This window comes from Phytophthora sojae, assembly GCF_000149755.1.
Source record: "Phytophthora sojae unplaced genomic scaffold PHYSOscaffold_2, whole genome shotgun sequence".
Classification (NCBI taxonomy): domain Eukaryota; phylum Oomycota; class Peronosporomycetes; order Peronosporales; family Peronosporaceae; genus Phytophthora; species Phytophthora sojae.
In genome coordinates, this window is record NW_009258116.1 from 7,090,141 (window position 1) to 7,111,272 (window position 21,132).

Genomic DNA, 21,132 nt, shown 5'->3' on the forward strand with positions numbered 1-21,132 from the left:
TCATCCTACTCGTCTAATCATCGGTGGCGTAAACAACTTACCGTAATCACCATAATCAACGTGGGTTCGGATTGGACCGGTTCGGGTTAACTGGTTAATGGGTACAACTGGTACACAGTACCCAAGACCAGCAACCCTCAATAGCCGAGATAAATAAAAGCTGTAGTCGGAATAGTCAGTAGACTTGATCTCCGGCTTGGTAAAAGGAACAAGGACCGTAGAGGACAAAGGATATGCGTTGTCTCCAATGACGTAATATCCCAAAGGCAGATTGGCTATGCCCAAGCTTAACTTCCACTTTTTAAAAGCCACACTGTCAGCAACTTTGCCCGGAGAATTGATGCAATAATCAGTGAACCGACACGCCGCATCGCACATCGCTTGGACGTTAATTCCATGTCGAAGATAATGGCCCGAAAAGAATGCCGATACATCGGGGACTTCACGGCTAGAAGGAGCTTTAATTGCACATAGCCATCCATCTACACAGCCTACACAGCCAGTCAAAATGTTGCTTTTGTTAATATCGGAGAACTCAGACGCTGCACGACGAACCGATTCCTGGTCATACACAGGAGCCGCGATTCGAAACAGAGGGCTGGAGCAAATAGCCTCCATGACTTCAACTGCAACGGGGTTACACGAGAGTTATCCGAAGGGTTACGAAGTGGGTACACTCTGTATAACCTAAATCAGTAGGAGAATCAGTACATGGCTTCAAAGCCACTGATTATGCATACGGCTAGGGTTCACTATGCTAGATAGTGAACCGGATACATTTACACCGTAGGCGGCTTAAAAGGAAGAACACTTGAGCAGTAGTTGGCAAAATGCAAAGTGATTCGATTCAGGTCCTTAGTTCGCAACCGCGTGCTACCTCTAAGCCTGCTACTGGATACCTCTTACTGGATACACCCTACTGGATTCTCTACTGGATACACAGTTACCTTATCCAATCAGAGAACGCCACGTCGATGCCCATCTTGTACCCACAATCCTGTACCCACAATCATGGCGTAATCATCGTCCCGTAATCACCTGAATGATTGCGGTACAACACAGTGAAGGTCACGCCAACCTCACTGATGACGCGTTCGCGTCACACGGTCGCTTGGCGAGGCGTCGTCACATCAGTCTTGACAACACTTCCACTCGACTCGTCAGCGACCACGATGCCCAGCTTCGTCCTGAGCGCGTCGAACTGCGGCGCCGCGATCGGCTTCGTCATGATGTCCGCCAGCATGTCGAGTGTCGAAACATACTGCACCACCACTTGACCGTCTTCCACCTTCTCGCGCACGAAGTGGTAGCGAATGTCGATGTGCTTGGTGCGCTTGTGGAACTCCGGGTTCTTGGCCAACGCGATGGAGCCTTGGTTGTCCTCGTAGATCTTCACCGCTTCATCGCTCGCCATCTCGCCCAGCTCGCACAGAAACACCTTGAGCCACACCGCCTCCTGCGTGGCCTCCGACAGCGCCATGTACTCGGCTTCCGTCGACGAGAGCGCCACCGTGCGCTGCTTCTTGCTTCGCCAGCTGATGCATCCGCCGTTCATCATGAACGCGTAGCCGCTCGTACTCCGTCGAGACTCGATGTCGCCGGCCCAGTCCGCGTCCGAGTAGCCGTGCAGTCCGTCCTCGCTGCTCGCTTGAAACACGAGGCCGTGCGTCTTCGTGCCTCGGATGTAGCGGAAGACCCTCTTGAGCGCCTGCCAGTGTGTCCGCTGCGAACTGGCTCAGCACTCCCACTGCCGCTGCGAGGTCCGGACGAGTCCCCACCATGAGATACATGAGGCAGCCCACGGCGTTCCGGTACCGAACATTCGCCATGGTCTCGTCGTGCTTGCAGCCTCCCTCGCACATGGCCTTGGTCAGCTTCAGACCCGGATCCTGCGGTGTCTTCACAGGGTTGCTCTCATCCATCTTGAACTTCTCGAGAATGTCCTTCGCGAACTTGGTCTGCCGCACCGACACCTTCCCAGTCGCCACATCTTGCTCGATCTCCATACCGAGGAAGTACTTGAGCTGGCCCATGTCAGTCATCTCGAACCGGTCACTCAGCGCCTGCTTCGTGTCCTTCAGCATCCCGTCGCTGCTGCTGGCGAGGACCAGATCGTCCACGTACAGTGCCACGAACATCATGTCGTGATTGTCCCGCTTCAAGTAGATGCAGTGGTCGGACTCGCACTTCTTGAACCCCAGCTTCAACATGAACTCGTCGATCGTCTTGTTCCACATCCGCGGCGACTGCTTCAGGCCGTACAGCGAACGCTTGAGCCGGCACACGTAGTCGGGTCGATCTCCGTCCACATATCCGTCCGGCTGCGCCATGTAGATGTCCTCGTCCAACAAGCCGTTGAGGAACGCGGTCTTCACATCCATCTGGTGCACTGTGAGCTTGTACTTGGCCGCCAGACTCAGCAACACCCGAATCGACGTGAACTTGGCCACCGGCGCGAACGTCTCGTCGTAGTCGATGCCGTACTTCTGCGAGAACCCCTTCGCCACCAGTCGCGCCTTGAACCGCTCGATCTCTCCAGACTGGTTCTCCTTCACGCGGAACACCCATCTGCAGCCGATCGCCTTGCGTCCCTTCGGCAGTGGCACCAGGGTCCACGTCTCGTTCTTGCGGAGCGACTCCACCTCCGAGTCGCACGCCTCTTTCCACTTGTCTGCGTCGCTGGATTCCATCGCCGACTTGAACGTTGTCGGCATCTCTCCCACTGAATCCACGACGTACGCAGCCTCGAAGTCTTCCTTCTCTTGTGCTGCGGCAGACATCTCGTCCAGCGGCTGCTGTCGTCTCGGCACCGCATACCGCTTGGCACTCGGAACCTCCACGGCTTCCTCGAGCGACTGCGTGCGCGGGTGTCGCTTGCTGCCGGGTTCAAAGTCTTGATTCCGCGCAGCTTCTTCTCTGTTCTCGTCTGATCCGGACTGAGTCTCTTCATCCGTGGTGTCTTCATCATCATCTGTCGGAAGACCCACCAACACCTCCTTCGAAGCGTAGTCGCGTCTCCCACCGTCGAAGACATCCTCCATGAACTGCGCGTCGCGGCTCACCAACACGCGACCGCTCTCGATCTCCTCGAACCGATACGCCTTCTCGTGCTCCGAGTACCCGAGGAAACGACAGCGCACCGACCGAGCGTCGAACTTCGACCGCTTCTCCTTCGGCACGTGCACGTACGCGTGGCACCCGAACACCTTGAGGTTGGCCAGCAAAGGCTTCTTGCCGGTCCAAACGTGGTGCGGCGACTTGTCGTGACTGATGGCGCGCGTCGGACACCGGTTGCGGAGGAACGTGGCCGTCATCACCGCTTCTCCCCAGTACTCCTTCGACAACCCGGCGTGCTCCAGCATGCAGCGCGCACACTCCACCAGCGTCCGATTCATTCGCTCGGCCACTCCGTTGAGCTGAGGCGTGTATGGTGGCGTGAACTTCTGCTCGATGCCGCGATCCGCACACAACTTGGCCATCGCACCCGAAGTGTACTCGCCGCCGTTGTCGCTCCGAAGCACCTTCACTCGCTTGCCGGTCTGCGTCTCAGCCAACGCGACGAACGCAGCGAACTTGGCAGCCACCTCCGACTTGTTCCGTAGCAGGTACACCACGCAGAAGTGCGACTTGTCGTCGATGAACGTGACGAAGTAGCGCTTGCCTCCGAACGTCGCCGTCTGCATCGGACCGCACACATCGCTGTGGACCACCTCCAGCACTTGCTTCGCACGGTTCGGCGACGCCTTCATGAAGCTTACTCGCGTTTGCTTGCCGAGTGCGCACCCGTCGCACACCTCCCACTGCTTCACCGACGTCATTGGGATGCCAGTGCCGTAGCCCTTCTTGACGATGGCGTCGAGACCACCATGGCCGATGTGACCAAGTCGAAGGTGCCAGAGGTACGACGTGGTGTCCCCTTTGGCGATTCTTCGAGCTTGCCGCATTGGCCTCGTCAGCAGGCGTCCTCGGCGTCATGCAGAGCTTGAACAGTCCTTTGCCTTCGCGAGCGCCGAGCTTCCACTTGAGACCCTTCGTTTCCGCGAAGCACCCGTCGCTCTCGAAGGTCACTGGCCCGACGTCCTTGGTGAAGCGGCCGACGGAGAACAGGTTGCGCGACAGCTTCGGGATGTGCCACACACCCGTGAGCACACCCTTCTTCATGCCGCGCGGTGTCTGCATCGACATCACGATGTCGCCGCTCCCCACCGCCTGAACCACGCCGTCGTCCGCCAGATGCACGTCCACCGGAGAGATCTTCTTGTAGTTCTTCATGTACTCCTTCGAGTACGTCATGTGCTGCGTCGCACCTGAGTCGACCAGCCACATGCCGCTCAGCTTGGAGGCACCCGTGTCGCCACCAACCGAGAAGAGGAAGTCGCCAGAGTCATCTTCGACCTGCGCGACGTTCGCTCGTTGCGGCCTCTGCCGCTCCCCGTTCTCGCGGATCCGCACCGGACACTTGGCGATCCAATGTCCGTGCTCGCCGCAGTAGTGACAGGCGCTCGTCCTCTGCGCTTGCGCCTGCCGTCCCTTGCGCTTCCCGTTGTCGCTTGTCATGAACGCTTGACCTTGAGTGTGTGCGGTTCCGTCAGCACCGCCACCTTGTTCCTTGCGCTTCATGTCCTCGTGCAGGAGCCGAGACGTCACGAGCTCCCACGTCAGCGTGTCGGAACGCGATTCCAACGCCGTGATGAGGAACTGGTACGACTCGCTCAGACTGGCAAGAAGCATGATCACCAAGTCGTCCTCGCTGACCGGAGCGCCGACCGCGTCGAGCTGTTCCGCCAGCGTCTTGAGCTTGTTAATGTGCTCCAGCACATCATCACCTTCGTCCATCGTTGTCGTGAAGAACCGTCGACGAAGAAAGAGCTTGTTCGCCAGGCTCTTCTTCTCGAAGTGTCCCTCGAGTCTTGACCATGCATCATGCGCATCCTTCGCCGACCGCACCAGCGGCAGCTGCGAGTCCTCCATCGCGAGACAGACGATCGCCAGCGCCTTGCGCGACTTCTTGCGAAACGTCGCTTGGTCCGCCGCGGTCGTGCACTGCTCGAGCTTCACTTCCCCACTCGTCACTTCCCACAGTTCGCGCTCCTCCAGCACCATCTGCATCTTGAACTTCCATGTGTGGAAGTTGGTTCCGTCGAACTTGTTGATGCGGGCGGTCGCGGTCGGGGCGGCGTCCATGGCGAAGGCGTAGTCGGGGTCTTGGTCAGGGAAGACGGGGCTTGGGCTCATAACCAAAAGGAAGAACACTTGAGCAGTAGTTGGCAAAATGCAAAGTGATTCGATTCAGGTCCTTAGTTCGCAACCGCGTGCTACCTCTAAGCCTGCTACTGGATACCTCTTACTGGATACACCCTACTGGATTCTCTACTGGATACACAGTTACCTTATCCAATCAGAGAACGCCACGTCGATGCCCATCTTGTACCCACAATCCTGTACCCACAATCATGGCGTAATCACCGTGGCGTAATCATCGTCCCGTAATCACCTGAATGATTGCGGTACAACACAGTGAAGGTCACGCCAACCTCACTGATGACGCGTTCGCGTCACACGGTGGCTTGGCGAGGCGTCGTCACATCAGTCTTGACAACAGGCTTTGCCGCAATAAAGAGAAATGCATTCAGTTTGAGATTCACACAGTTAAGAGTTAAGGGTTGACTCTTGGAGTCCGTAAGGTGTACGGACTCGTACGTTCTGGTATTAGAACGGGCTGTCTTAAGCTGAGACTCTGTGAGTCTGCTAAGCTTCCTCTGACGCAAAGCTACGGCAGCCCCGCTGCACTTGGTAGCACTCGTAGTCAATCCGACACCTGAGTCTGTATAGCCTGACCCTCTGTGGAGAATGGAGCAGTTCGCTCACTTGCCCCCGAACCAGCAGGATGCGCTTAAAAAGCTTATGTCCTTGCTGGGCCCGGAGGGCGTGACGCAACTTGCGCAGCAGGGCCCCGACCCGGTGAACGCGCGTCTCGAGGCGTTTTCAAGCTACGAGAATGCTCTGCTAGAGTACCTCCAGCAGAGGATGGCGACTGCCGCGGCGCCCCAAGCGCCCCCTTCGTCGTCCGACGCGGGAACAAGACCCAAGCCGCTCACGTTGAGCGTGAAGACCTTCGGAGGCAAGGAGGGTGAAAGCTTGATGCTTTGGACCCGTGAGGTTGCGATGGCTATGAGCTCAGCTCTACTCCGGACGGAGTCGCAGCGCGTGGCACTAGCTATCTCGAAGCTCGGTGGGCGAGCGAGAGAGTGGGCACTAACGCCCGGGTCGTCGGTCGAGGTGGCCTTCCCGACGTGGGACCAGCTGAAACAGCAATTGTCCCGAGTGTTTGCTCCGCCTAACGAGGCGTATCGAGTGCGCTCACGCTTCCTGGCGACCAGGCAGAGCAAGAAGGAGTTGATGGACTATGTCCAAGAGTTGAGAACTATCATTGCTGGCATGTCTGCGGACCCCCTGCCGGAAGCATTTACCGTTACGGTGTTCATGGAGTCCGCACTGGCGTTGCCAGGACGGAGGTGTTCCTAACCCACCCGAGCTATTTTGAAGAGGCTGTGAGCGTCGCATTGAATGCGGAACACAACTTTAAGTCGTCGAGACTTGGGTGGAATGCGTCTTACGCTAGCGAGTCGAGTGGTCCGGAATCCATGGACCTCAGCTATGCTGAAGACGAAGAAGCCGAGCTTCGTGCTACTGAGCAGCGGCGCGATATCCGCCGATGCTTCATCTGTGGTGACACCCGTCACCTTCGTGCTGGGTGTCCGCTGCGCCATCAGCGCCAGGCTTCATCAAGCCGCTCTTCGAGTTCGAGCCAGGGCTCTGGTTTGTCTCGGGGAAACGAGAAGTCCCAGTAGGCGCGGGGGCGGCCTACTGGGGAAGAACTAAGTTCAATTGAGCCTCGGCGAGGTGGAGGTCGACAGGACTTAGCCCCGAAGAGAGCCGTACTCTCTAACGAACAATGACGATGTCACTCCTGCGCGCTACCAGCGCCTCAGCATAAGGCTGACTTCCGTCCATCGTAGAACGTCGGGCGTAGTTACCCGAGGCTCCCGAATCGATCAAAATCGTCCATGGCTTCGTACCCAAGCTTGGACAACTAGCAAGTCCGGCTCGACCCCGAGCAGCTACTGGAGGCGACCTATATCTCGGTCATGCATGCCATGGTTGCAGAAGGGTCTGGCGAAGGTGATGACACCGTGAACGACGTTTCGGAGCACGTCTCGAACGAGATTGAGCTTACCGACTACGCGCAAGAGCTGGCGTTCTTGCCGGACCTAACCGAAGCGTCGGAGACGACTCGGGGCAAAACGTCCAGAATGACGAACTCAGCGAGAAGCAGCAGACGGCCCTGGTCGATGTGCTGAAGAGCCACGAGAAGATCATGATTGCGAGCGGCAACGCCCTGCCGCCTCCAGCCTACGGGGTCGTGTGTGACATCAATGTACAGGGGCACGCGCCAATCAAGCAGAAGGCTCGGCGGACCCCGCTTTGCTTCCTCGGTAAGCTGTACGAATTGATGAAGGGTCTGCTGAAGGCCGGGCTTATCTCCTTCTCGGACAGCCCATGGGCGTCGCCAATCGTCATCGTCCTGAAGAAGAATGGGGTGGTTATCCACCTGTGTATCGACTACAAACTCGTTAATGCGATCACCGAGATTATGGAGTACGCCATACCCCTGGTGGATGACTTGCTGACGGACATGGAGACGTACTTGTGGTTTTGCTCGCTTGACGCCGCTAGCGGCTTCTGGGCTATTATGATGACCGAACCAGCTCGGAAGATCTCTGCTTTCGTCTGCGCACTGGGGCACTTCGAATGGTTGCGTATGCCTTTCGGCCTGAAGAACGCACCGATGATCTATCAACGCATGATTGACAACGCGCTTTGGGGCTTCGTCCAACCGAAGGGAGGATGGTTTAAATTCTCGGAGCGCATGTGTCTAGCTGAAGAACATGACAAGGAAGCTCATGCTGGGGTGAACGAGGCTTCGACTGGCACGGCAAAGCCATTCCGGACCATGATGGAAGGTATGGATCTTGGACACGAAGCTCGGACGAAGCGGAGGGAGGGACGTCGCAGACGGCGGGACCGGAGCGAAGGCACTTGAGGGGTAGAATGAAGATTCGAAAGTGATTGAATTGTTGGAGCTTACACCCTACTGTTATAGACACGCGACCCTGCGTCCTATCACCTAGTGCATCTAATCAACCATCACTCACCGGTGTTCATCCAATCATCCTACTCGTCTAATCATCGGTGGCGTAAACAACTTACCGTAATCACCATAATCAACGTGGGTTCGGATTGGACCGGTTCGGGTTAACCGGTTAATGGGTACAACTGGTACACAGTACCCAAGACCAGCAACCCTCAATACGCCCCCTCAATGCGAAGCCCCACGAATGCCGAGAGCCACCGTCAGATCCGTGTGGCGTGGTCCCGCAAGCGCCTTCGTCATGATGTCCGCTAGCATCACAGAAGTCTCGCAGTACTGGAGCTTGACTTCGCCGCGCTTGACTTCATCGCGGATGTGGTGGTACTTGATGTCGATGTGCTTGGCGCGACCGTGGTTCACTGGGTTCTTCGTCATCTTGATGCACGACTGGTTGTCTTCGCGGATCATGAGTTCGGGTCCAGTCTCATTAGCGGCCGCCAGAATCTCGCATAGCAGGCGATGAATCCACTTGCCTTCTTGGATAGCCAGACTGAGCGCGATGTACTCCGCTTCATTGCTTCTTGCTTCCCCAGCTCACAGGCGCACTCATGAGCATGAACGTGTAGCCTGAAGTGGACTTGCGGTCGGCGAGGTCGCCGGCCCAGTCCGCGTCCGAGTAGCCACGAAAGTCGATCTTGTCGCCCGGCTTGAAGCAGATCCCATGCGTCTTGGTGCCTTGCAGGTAGCGAAAGATACGCTTGACCGCAACCCAGTGTTCCTCTTGGGGGTTCTCCATGAAGCGCGATACATAGCCAACGGCGTACGCGATGTCTGGGCGCGTGGCGGTCATCAGGTGCATCAGAGCACCAACAGCTTCGCGAAACGGAGCGTTCACCTTGGTCGCCGCGTCGCTTGGAACCAGTCGAGTGCTCATGTCCACCGGACTCACCACGGCCTTGCACTCGTCCATGGCGAAGCGCTTCAGGATGTCGTCCACGTATCGCCGCTGGCACATGGTCACGCTGCCGTCCGGGCCGTCCACCAACTCGATCCCAAGAACAAACGCGCACTTGCCGCTGTCGGTCATCTCGAAGCGCGTCTTCAGGTCGGTCTTCGTGCGTGCGATCAGCTCGGGCGAACTCCCGGTAATCAGTACGTCATCCACGTACACCAGTACAAGCACGCAGTGACCGTCCACCACCTTGATGTAGAGGCACGGATCGAAGGCCGACACTTGGAAGCCGATGGAGCACACGAACTCGTCGAAGGTCTCGTTCCACCCTCGCGAAGCTTGCTTGAGACCGTAGATGGCCTTCACCAGTTCCAGGCAGTCGAAGTCACCATCCAGTTCGACGCCTTCCGGAACCACGCAGAAGACCACCTCCTTCATTATCCCGTACAGGAATGCTGTCACCACGTCGAGTTGGTCGAGGGGCCAGCCAAAATACTTAGCAATCGCGATCACCATGCGCAGTGTCACATACTTGACCACGGGCGAGAACGTCTCGGTGAAGTCAATGCCGTACTTCTGCTTGAAGCCCTTGGCCACGAGGCGCGCCTTGTACTTCTCGATCGAGCCGTCCGCTTTGCGCTTGATCTTGAACACCCACTTGGTATCGATGGCGCGTTGTCCGTTAGGCAACTTGGCAGCTCGAAACACACCACGCAGTCGCATCGACTTGAGCTCCGCGCGGATCGCTTTACGCCAGTGCATTTGATCAGAACCGTTCACAGCCTCTTGGAACGTCGTCGGCTCCGATAGATCGGCTGCTGCTTCCACTGGCACGCCAAAACACTGGAGGCGTCGAGTCGTCGTCTTCATCTTGGTCCCCAGACTTTTCTTCTTCGTCGGGGTCGGCTCGGCGCGAGGAGGATACGTCCGGCGCACTTGCTTTTTCTAAGCCAGCTCGGTGGCGAACGGGGCGCGATCTTCTGGCAGTGTTGTCGTCGCCACTCGGTCGGTACTTGCGCTTCCCCGCCTGCTTGAAGCTCGTTTGGCGCGGTCCATCGTTGTCGTCCAGGTCCAGCGCGTCCAAGTCCAGCACAGCATCATCGACGTCTTCATCCGAAGTATGCGTCGAAAGTCCAAAGGTCGACTCATCGAAGTTGACATCGCGACTGATAACCACCTGCCCCGCCTCGATGTCATAAACTCGATACGCCTTGGACACTTCTTCGTAGCCGAGGAACAGCCCGGCGCGAGCCTTGGGGTCCCACTTGCGCCGTCTTTCCTTCGGCGTCAGGATGTACGTCTGGCATCCGAACACACGCATGTGCTTCACACTCGGCTTGGACTTGTAAACGATCTCGAACGGAGTCTTGTGTTCGATCTTGGGTGATGGCAGACGATTCTTCACGTAGATGGCTGTCATGGCCGCCTCAGCCCAGAAGCTCTTGTCCAGCTTGGTGTGATGCAGCATGCTGCGGCCAATCGTGACGATGGTCCGGATGGCGCGTTCTGCCGTGCCGTTGGTCTGGTGCGCGTACGGAACCGTGGTTTGCTGCTCGATGCCTTCGACTTCGTAGAAGGCCTTGAGCGAGTTGGTCGCGAACTCACGGGCTCCGTCGTGCCGCACAAACTTGACCTTCTTGCCGAACTGCGTCTGCACCTTCGTGACGTACATCTTGATGCAGTCCTCGCTCTCCGACTTGGCACGCAGGCAGAACCCCTTCATGCATCCGCTGGCTTCGTCCACGATCAGCAGCAGATACTTGCTGCCACCCAGTGACTCTTCTTCCATGGGGCCGCACACGTCGAAGTGGAGCAGCTCGAACGTGTCGTAGTGACGCTTGTCACGGTTGCTTGGGAACGGCTTCTGGACCATTTTCCCTTGCTGGCAGCCGCGACACACGCTTGGTCCACTCGACTTGGAAGGTGCCTTCGCGTCCTTGATCATGTTGTTGTCGACCATCTTGCGAAGCACCTCCACCGGAGCGTGACCCATACGCGCGTGTAAGTCGACCGTCTTCCCACTGGTCGCCGCATTCGCCGATCGCTGAGGCGTCTGGAGCCAGTAGAGTCCATCCACGAGGTTTGCCGTCGCCACCACTTGCTTGGAGCCCTTGTGCGCAATCTGCATCTTGGTGCTGTCGAACACGACTTGGAACAGACCACTCTTGTTGATCTGTGGCACCGAAAGCAGATTCTTGCTCATGCTTGGGACGTACAGCGCGTTCTTGATCTCGATGTCGCGCTCGTCGCCGTTGGGCAGAACCACTCGTTCCACGATGGTCCCCACACCCATGATGGCCGCCTTGTTGCCGTCGGCCACCGAAAGTTCGCCTTCATTCCGCTCAATCAAATGAGCGAACTTGGCCTTGTCGTTGCAGATGTGGTGCGTTGCGCCGCTGTCGACCGCCCACAACCCGGACACATTCTTGCCCGTCGAAATGCCACACTCCAGTGAGACCGCGAACGCCACTCGATCATAGCCGTAGTCGTAGTTGTAGCTGGCGTCGTCGTTCCTCCACTGGGCATTGTTGGCCCCGCGTCCACGGCCATTGCCATTGCCGCCGCGTCTTGGGCCCCGATTCTCGTCCTTCTGCTTGGTCCAGCACTTGTCAATCGTGTGCCCCAATTTCCCGCAGTACGTACACTGGCGAGACTCTCGGTCGGTGTTGAACGCCTTGGCCGCATTCTCCGTCTTCACCGTCGCCGTCTTCTCGCCTTGTCTCTTGATGTGCTCATTCGTCAGCACCTTCACGACGTATTGCGATCGTAGTTCAGCGCTGCTCATCTCCAAGTTCAGCACGACGTTCTCGTAGCTCTTGGGGAGGCTGCGCAACAGGCAGATCGCCACGTCCTCATCCTCCATCTTGGCGCCGATGCTGCTGAGCTTGGCGCTGATGTTGAGGACCTCGTTGCAATGATGCAAGACGTTGCCGCCTTCCGACATCTCCATGCTGAAGAGTTGGCGCTTCAGGTAGATGCGTCCAGCCTTCTGCGAACCACCGTACAGCGTATTGAGGGTTGCTGGTCTTGGGTACTGTGTACCAGTTGTACCCATTAACCGGTTAGCCCGAACCGGTCCAATCCGAACCCACGTTGATTATGGTGATTACGGTAAGTTGTTTACGCCACCGATGATTAGACGAGTAGGATGATTGGATGAACACCGGTGAGTGATGGTTGATTAGATGCACTAGGTGATAGGACGCAGGGTCGCGTGTCTATAACAGTAGGGTGTAAGCTCCAACAATTCAATCACTTTCGAATCTTCATTCTACCCCTCAAGTGCCTTTGCTCCGGTCCCGCCGTCTGCGACGTCCCTCCCTCCGCTTCGTCCGAGCTTCGTGTCCAAGATCCATACCTTCCATCAGGTTATGAGCCCAAGCACCATGTCCTCTGCCCAAGACGCCTCGACCAAGGTCTCCATTGACAAGCTCAACGGGGACAACTACGCGACGTGGAACCGCTACATGCGTGGCGTGTTCCTGACCAAGTCGACGTGGCATGTCGTGAACCGCGAGACGACGCCGAGCTTCACGGACTCGCGGGCCAAGGACGACTACGTCAAGTCGAGCAACATCGCGTTCGGACTGATGTTGCTCCACATGGACGCGGACTACCACCATGTGGTCGACGACTGCGAGGAAGCGTGGGTTGCGTGGACGCGCCTGAAGACGCTGTACGGTGGTTCGCAGAAGGCTGGACGCATCTACCTGAAGCGCCAACTCTTCAGCATGGAGATGTCGGAAGGCGGCAACGTCTTGCATCATTGCAACGAGGTCCTCAACATCAGCGCCAAGCTCAGCAGCATCGGCGCCAAGATGGAGGATGAGGACGTGGCGATCTGCCTGTTGCGCAGCCTCCCCAAGAGCTACGAGAACGTCGTGCTGAACTTGGAGATGAGCAGCGCTGAACTACGATCGCAATACGTCGTGAAGGTGCTGACGAATGAGCACATCAAGAGACAAGGCGAGAAGACGGCGACGGTGAAGACGGAGAATGCGGCCAAGGCGTTCAACACCGACCGAGAGTCTCGCCAGTGTAAGTACTGCGGGAAATTGGGGCACACGATTGACAAGTGCTGGACCAAGCAGAAGGACGAGAATCGGGGCCCAAGACGCGGCGGCAATGGCAATGGCCGTGGACGCGGGGCCAACAATGCCCAGTGGAGGAACGACGACGCCAGCTACAACTACGACTACGGCTATGATCGAGTGGCGTTCGCGGTCTCACTGGAGTGTGGCATTTCGACGGGCAAGAATGTGTCCGGGTTGTGGGCGGTCGACAGCGGCGCAACGCACCACATCTGCAACGACAAGGCCAAGTTCGCTCATTTGATTGAGCGGAATGAAGGCGAACTTTCGGTGGCCGACGGCAACAAGGCGGCCACCACGGGTGTGGGGACCATCGTGGAACGAGTGGTTCTGCCCAACGGCGACGAGCGCGACATCGAGATCAAGAACGCGCTGTACGTCCCAAGCATGAGCAAGAATCTGCTTTCGGTGCCACAGATCAACAAGAGTGGCCTGTTCCAAGTCGTGTTCGACAGCACCAAGATGCAGATTGCGCACAAGGGCTCCAAGCAAGTGGTGGCGACGGCAAACCTCGTGGATGGACTCTACTGGCTCCAGACGCCTCAGCGATCGGCGAATGCGGCGACCAGTGGGAAGACGGTCGACTTACACGCGCGTATGGGTCACGCTCCGGTGGAGGTGCTTCGCAAGATGGTCGACAACAACATGATCAAGGACGCGAAGGCACCTTCCAAGTCGAGTGGACCAAGCGTGTGTCGCGGCTGCCAACAAGGGAAAATGGTCCAGAAGCCGTTCCCAAGCAACTGTGACAAGCGTCACTACGACACATTCGAGCTGCTCCACTTCGACGTGTGCGGCCCCATGGAAGAAGAGTCACTGGGTGGCAGCAAGTATCTGCTGCTGATCGTGGACGAAGCCAGCGGATGCATGAAGGGGTTCTGCCTGCGTGCCAAGTCGGAGAGCGAGGACTGCATCAAGATGTACGTCACGAAGGTGCAGACGCAGTTCGGCAAGAAGGTCAAGTTTGTGCGGCACGACGGAGCCCGTGAGTTCGCGACCAACTCGCTCAAGGCCTTCTACGAAGCCGAAGACATCGAGCAGCAAACCACGGTTCCGTACGCGCACCAGACCAACGGCACGGCAGAACGCGCCATCCGGACCATCGTCACGATTGGCCGCAGCATGCTGCATCACGCCAAGCTGGACAAGAGCTTCTGGGCTGAGGCGGCCATGACAGCCATCTACGTGAAGAATCGTCTGCCATCACCCAAGATCGAACACAAGACTCCGATCGTTTACAAGTCCAAGCCGAGTGTGAAGCACATGCGTGTGTTCGGATGCCAGACGTACATCCTGACGCCGAAGGAAAGACGGCGCAAGTGGGACCCCAAGGCTCGCGCCGGGCTGTTCCTCGGCTACGAAGAAGTGTCCAAGGCGTATTGAGTTTATGACATCGAGGCGGGGCAGGTGGTTATCAGTCGCGATGTCAACTTCGATGAGTCGACCTTTGGACTTTCGACGCATACTTCGGATGAAGACGTCGATGATGCTGTGCTGGACTTGGACGCGCTGGACCTGGACGACAACGATGGACCGCGCCAAACGAGCTTCAAGCAGGCGGGGAAGCGCAAGTACCGACCGAGTGGCGACGACAACACTGCCAGAACATCGCGCCCCGTTCGCCACCGAGCTGGCTTAGAAGAAGCAAGTGCGCCGGACGTATCCTCCTCGCGCCGAGCCGACCCCGACGAGGAAGAAAAGTCTGGGGACCAAGATGAAGACGACGACTCGACGCCTCCAGTGTTTTGGCGTGCCAGTGCCAACGCTGTGGAAGCAGCAGCCGATCTATCGGAGCCGACGACGTTCCAAGAGGCTGTGAACGGTCCTGATCAAGTGCACTGGCGCAAAGCGATCCGCGCGGAGCTCAAGTCGATGCGACTGCGTGGTGTGTTTCGAGCTGCCAAGTTGCCTAACGGACAACGCGCCATCGATACCAAGTGGGTGTTCAAGATCAAGCGCAAAGCGGACGGCTCGATCGAGAAGTACAAGGCGCGCCTCGTGGCCAAGGGCTTCAAGCAGAAGTACGGCATTGACTACACCGAGACGTTCTCGCCCGTGGTCAAGTATGTGACGCTGCGCATGGTGATCGCGATTGCTAAGTATTTTGGCTGGCCCCTCGACCAACTCGACGTGGTGACAGCATTCCTGTACGGGATAATGAAGGAGGTGGTCTTCTGCGTGGTTCCGGAAGGCGTCGAAGTGGATGGTGACTTCGACTGCCTGGAACTGGTGAAGGCCATCTACGGTCTCAAGCAAGCTTCGCGAGTGTGGAACGAGACCTTCGACGAGTTCGTGTGCTCCATCGGCTTCCAAGTGTCGGCCTTCGATCCGTGCCTCTACATCAAGGTGGTGGACGGTCACTGCGTGCTTGTACTGGTGTACGTGGATGACGTACTGATTACCGGGAGTTCGCCCGAGCTGATCGCACGCACGAAGACCGACCTGAAGACGCGCTTCGAGATGACCGACAGCGGCAAGTGCGCGTTTGTTCTTGGGATCGAGTTGGTGGACGGCCCGGACGGCAGCGTGACCATGTGCCAGCGGCGATACGTGGACGACATCCTGAAGCGCTTCGCCATGGACGAGTGCAAGGCCGTGGTGAGTCCGGTGGACATGAGCACTCGACTGGTTCCAAGCGACGCGGCGACCAAGGTGAACGCTCCGTTTCGCGAAGCTGTTGGTGCTCTGATGCACCTGATGACCGCCACGCGCCCAGACATCGCGTACGCCGTTGGCTATGTATCGCGCTTCATGGAGAACCCCCAAGAGGAACACTGGGTTGCGGTCAAGCGTATCTTTCGCTACCTGCAAGGCACCAAGACGCATGGGATCTGCTTCAAGCCGGGCGACAAGATCGACTTTCGTGGCTACTCGGACGCGGACTGGGCCGGCGACCTCGCCGACCGCAAGTCCACTTCAGGCTACACGTTCATGCTCATGAGTGCGCCTGTGAGCTGGGGAAGCAAGAAGCAATGAAGCGGAGTACATCGCGCTCAGTCTGGCTATCCAAGAAGGCAAGTGGATTCATCGCCTGCTATGCGAGATTCTGGCGGCCGCTAATGAGACTGGACCCGAACTCATGATCCGCGAAGACAACCAGTCGTGCATCAAGATGACGAAGAACCCAGTGAACCACGGTCGCGCCAAGCACATCGACATCAAGTACCACCACATCCGCGATGAAGTCAAGCGCGGCGAAGTCAAGCTCCAGTACTGCGAGACTTCTGTGATGCTAGCGGACATCATGACGAAGGCGCTTGCGGGACCACGCCACACGGATCTGACGGTGGCTCTCGGCATTCGTGGGACTTCGCATTGAGGGGGCGTATTGAGGGTTGCTGGTCTTGGGTACTGTGTACCAGTTGTACCCATTAACCGGTTAACCCGAACCGGTCCAATCCGAACCCACGTTGATTATGGTGATTACGGTAAGTTGTTTACGCCACCGATGATTAGACGAGTAGGATGATTGGATGAACACCGGTGAGTGATGGTTGATTAGATGCACTAGGTGATAGGACGCAGGGTCGCGTGTCTATAACAGTAGGGTGTAAGCTCCAACAATTCAATCACTTTCGAATCTTCATTCTACCCCTCAAGTGCCTTCGCTCCGGTCCCGCCGTCTGCGACGTCCCTCCCTCCGCTTCGTCCGAGCTTCGTGTCCAAGATCCATACCTTCCATCAGGTTATGAGCCCAAGCACCATGTCCTCTGCCCAAGACGCCTCGACCAAGGTCTCCATTGACAAGTTCAACGGGGACAACTACGCGACGTGGAACCGCTACATGCGTGGCGTGTTTCTGACCAAGTCGACGTGGCATGTCGTGAACCGCGAGACGACGCCGAGCTTCACGGACTCGCGGGCCAAGGACGACTACGTCAAGTCGAGCAACATCGCGTTCGGACTGATGTTGCTCCACATGGACGCGGACTACCACCATGTGGTCGACGACTGCGAGGAAGCGTGGGTTGCGTGGACGCGCCTGAAGACGCTGTACGGTGGTTCGCAGAAGGCTGGACGCATCTACCTGAAGCGCCAACTCTTCAGCATGGAGATGTCGGAAGGCGGCAACGTCTTGCATCATTGCAACGAGGTCCTCAACATCAGCGCCAAGCTCAGCAGCATCGGCGCCAAGATGGAGGATGAGGACGTGGCGATCTGCCTGTTGCGCAGCCTCCCCAAGAGCTACGAGAACGTCGTGCTGAACTTGGAGATGAGCAGCGCTGAACTACGATCGCAAGACGTCGTGAAGGTGCTGACAAATGAGCACATCAAGAGACAAGGCGAGAAGACGGCGACGGTGAAGACGGAGAATGCGGCCAAGGCGTTCAACACCGACCGAGAGTCTCGCCAGTGTACGTACTGCGGGAAATTGGGGCACACGATTGACAAGTGCTGGACCAAGCAGAAGGACGAGAATCGGGGCCCAAGACGCGGCGGCAATGGCAATGGCCGTGGACGCGGGGCCAACAATGCCCAGTGGAGGAACGACGACGCCAGCTACAACTACGACTACGGCTATGATCGAGTGGCGTTCGCGGTCTCACTGGAGTGTGGCATTTCGACGGGCAAGAATGTGTCCGGGTTGTGGGCGGTCGACAGCGGCGCAACGCACCACATCTGCAACGACAAGGCCAAGTTCGCTCATTTGATTGAGCGGAATGAAGGCAAACTTTCGGTGGCCGACGGCAACAAGGCGGCCATCATGGGTGTGGGGACCATCGTGGAACGAGTGGTTCTGCCCAACGGCGACGAGCGCGACATCGAGATCAAGAACGCGCTGTACGTCCCAAGCATGAGCAAGAATCTGCTTTCGGTGCCACAGATCAACAAGAGTGGTCTGTTCCAAGTCGTGTTCGACAGCACCAAGATGCAGATTGCGCACAAGGGCTCCAAGCAAGTGGTGGCGACGGCAAACCTCGTGGATGGACTCTACTGGCTCCAGACGCCTCAGCGATCGGCGAATGCGGCGACCAGTGGGAAGACGGTCGACTTACACGCGCGTATGGGTCACGCTCCGGTGGAGGTGCTTCGCAAGATGGTCGACAACAACATGATCAAGGACGCGAAGGCACCTTCCAAGCCGAGTGGACCAAGCGTGTGTCGCGGCTGCCAGCAAGGGAAAATGGTCCAGGAGCCGTTCCCAAGCAACCGTGACAAGCGTCACTACGACACGTTCGAGCTGCTCCACTTCGACGTGTGCGGCCCCATGGAAGAAGAGTCACTGGGTGGCAGCAAGTATCTGCTGCTGATCGTGGACGAAGCCAGCGGATGCATGAAGGGGTTCTGCCTGCGTGCCAAGTCGGAGAGCGAGGACTGCATCAAGATGTACGTCACGAAGGTGCAGACACAGTTCGGCAAGAAGGTCACGACGGAGCCCGTGAGTTCGCGACCAACTCGCTCAAGGCCTTCTACGAAGTCGAAGGCATCGAGCAGCAAACCACGGTTCCGTACGCGCACCAGACCAACGGCACGGCAGAACGCGCCATCCGGACCATCGTCACGATTGGCCGCAGCATGCTGCATCACGCCAAGCTGGACAAGAGCTTCTGGGCTGAGGCGGCCATGACAGCCATCTACGTGAAGAATCGTCTGCCATCACCCAAGATCGAACACAAGACTCCGTTCGAGATCGTTTACAAGTCCAAGCCGAGTGTGAAGCACATGCGTGTGTTCGGATGCCAGACGTACATCCTGACGCCGAAGGAAAGACGGCGCAAGTGGGACCCCAAGGCTCGCGCCGGGCTGTTCCTCGGCTACGAAGAAGTGTCCAAGGCGTATCGAGTTTATGACATCGAGGCGGGGCAGGTGGTTATCAGTCGCGATGTCAACTTCAATGAGTCGACCTTTGGACTTTCGACGCATACTTCGGATGAAGACGTCGATGATGCTGTGCTGGACTTGGACGCGCTGGACCTGGACGACAACGATGGACCGCGCCAAACGAGCTTCAAGCAGGCGGGGAAGCGCAAGTACCGACCGAGTGGCGACGACAACACTGCCAGAAGATCGCGCCCCGTTCGCCACCGAGCTGGCTTAGAAGAAGCAAGTGCGCCGGACGTATCCTCCTCGCGCCGAGCCGACCCCGACGAAGAAGAAAAGTCTGGGGACCAAGATGAAGACGACGACTCGACGCCTCCAGTGTTTTGGCGTGCCAGTGCCAACGCTGTGGAAGCAGCAGCCGATCTATCGGAGCCGACGACGTTCCAAGAGGCTGTGAACGGTCCTGATCAAGTGCACTGGCGCAAAGCGATCCGCGCGGAGCTCAAGTCGATGCGACTGCGTGGTGTGTTTCGAGCTGCCAAGTTGCCTAACGGACAACGCGCCATCGATACCAAGTGGGTGTTCAAGATCAAGCGCAAAGCGGACGGCTCGATCGAGAAGTACAAGGCGCGCCTCGTGGCCAAGGGCTTCAAGCAGAAGTACGGCATTGACTACACCGAGACGTTCTCGCCCGTGGTCAAGTATGTGACACTGCGCATGGTGATCGCGATTGCTAAGTATTTTGGCTGGCCCCTCGACCAACTCGACGTGGTGACAGCATTCCTGTACGGGATAATGAAGGAGGTGGTCTTCTGCGTGGTTCCGGAAGGCGTCGAACTGAATGGTGACTTCGACTGCCTGGAACTGGTGATGGCCATCTACGGTCTCAAGCAAGCTTCGCGAGTGTGGAACGAGACCTTCGACGAGTTCGTGTGCTCCATCGGCTTCCAAGTGTCGGCCTTCGATCCGTGCCTCTACATCAAGGTGGTGGACGGTCACTGCGTGCTTGTACTGGTGTACGTGGATGACGTACTGATTACCGGGAGTTCGCCCGAGCTGATCGCACGCACGAAGACCGACCTGAAGACGCGCTTCGAGATGACCGACAGCGGCAAGTGCGCGTTTGTTCTTGGGATCGAGTTGGTGGACGGCCCGGACGGCAGCGTGACCATGTGCCAGCGGCGATACGTGGACGACATCCTGAAGCGCTTCGCCATGGACGAGTGCAAGGCCGTGGTGAGTCCGGTGGACATGAGCACTCGACTGGTTCCAAGCGACGCGGCGACCAAGGTGAACGCTCCGTTTCGCGAAGCTGTTGGTGCTCTGATGCACCTGATGACCGCCACGCGCCCAGACATCACGTACGCCGTTGGCTATGTATCGCGCTTCATGGATAACCCCCAAGAGGAACACTGGGTTGCGGTCAAGCGTATCTTTCGCTACCTGCAAGGCACCAAGACGCATGGGATCTGCTTCAAGCCGGGCGACAAGATCGACTTTCGTGGCTACTCGGACGCGGACTGGGCCGGCGACCTCGCCGACCGCAAGTCCACTTCAGGCTACACGTTCATGCTCATGAGTGCGCCTGTGAGCTGGGGAAGCAAGAAGTAATCAAGTGTGTCACTGTCCACGAGCGAAGCGGAGTACATCGCGCTCAGTCTGGCTATCCAAGAAGGCAAGTGGATTCATCGCCTGCTATGCGAGATTCTGGCGGCCGCTAATGAGACTGGACCCGAACTCATGATCCGCGAAGACAACCAGTCGTGCATCAAGATGACGAAGAACCCAGTGAACCACGGTCGCGCCAAGCACATCGACATCAAGTACCACCACATCCGCGATGAAGTCAAGCGCGGCGAAGTCAAGCTCCAGTACTGCGAGACTTCTGTGATGCTAGCGGACATCATGACGAAGGCGCTTGCGGGACCACGCCACACGGATCTGACGGTGGCTCTCGGCATTCGTGGGACTTCGCATTGAGGGGGCGTATTGAGGGTTGCTGGTCTTGGGTACTGTGTACCAGTTGTACCCATTATCCGGTTAACCCGAACCGGTCCAATCCGAACCCACGTTGATTATGGTGATTACGGTAAGTTGTTTACGCCACCGATGATTAGACGAGTAGGATGATTGGATGAACACCGGTGAGTGATGGTTGATTAGATGCACTAGGT

The 21,132-nt window shown here is 57.6% G+C and overlaps 3 protein-coding genes across 3 annotated transcripts; 2 read left to right on the forward strand and 1 right to left on the reverse strand.

The window, feature by feature from the left end:
• Positions 1–624, reverse strand: PHYSODRAFT_479486 (hypothetical protein; the record flags this gene model as incomplete). Its single annotated transcript, XM_009522032.1, has 1 exon — positions 1–624. A coding segment is annotated over one exon (624 nt), but the record flags the coding sequence as incomplete, so codon positions are not given.
• A 2,415-nt stretch (positions 625–3,039) lies between these two features.
• On the forward strand, positions 3,040–3,420 carry PHYSODRAFT_480535 (hypothetical protein; the record flags this gene model as incomplete). The annotated part of the gene is made up of 2 exons (XM_009522033.1): positions 3,040–3,263; positions 3,300–3,420. The coding sequence occupies 2 exons, from the start codon at positions 3,040–3,042 to the stop codon at positions 3,418–3,420; spliced, it is 345 nt and encodes a 114-aa protein (XP_009520328.1).
• A 1,198-nt stretch (positions 3,421–4,618) lies between these two features.
• Positions 4,619–5,153, forward strand: PHYSODRAFT_480792 (hypothetical protein; the record flags this gene model as incomplete). The annotated part of the gene is made up of 3 exons (XM_009522034.1): positions 4,619–4,872; positions 4,957–5,025; positions 5,132–5,153. 3 exons carry the CDS (start codon positions 4,619–4,621, stop codon positions 5,151–5,153), a joined length of 345 nt encoding a protein of 114 aa, XP_009520329.1.
• Between the last annotated feature and the right edge of the window lie 15,979 nt (positions 5,154–21,132).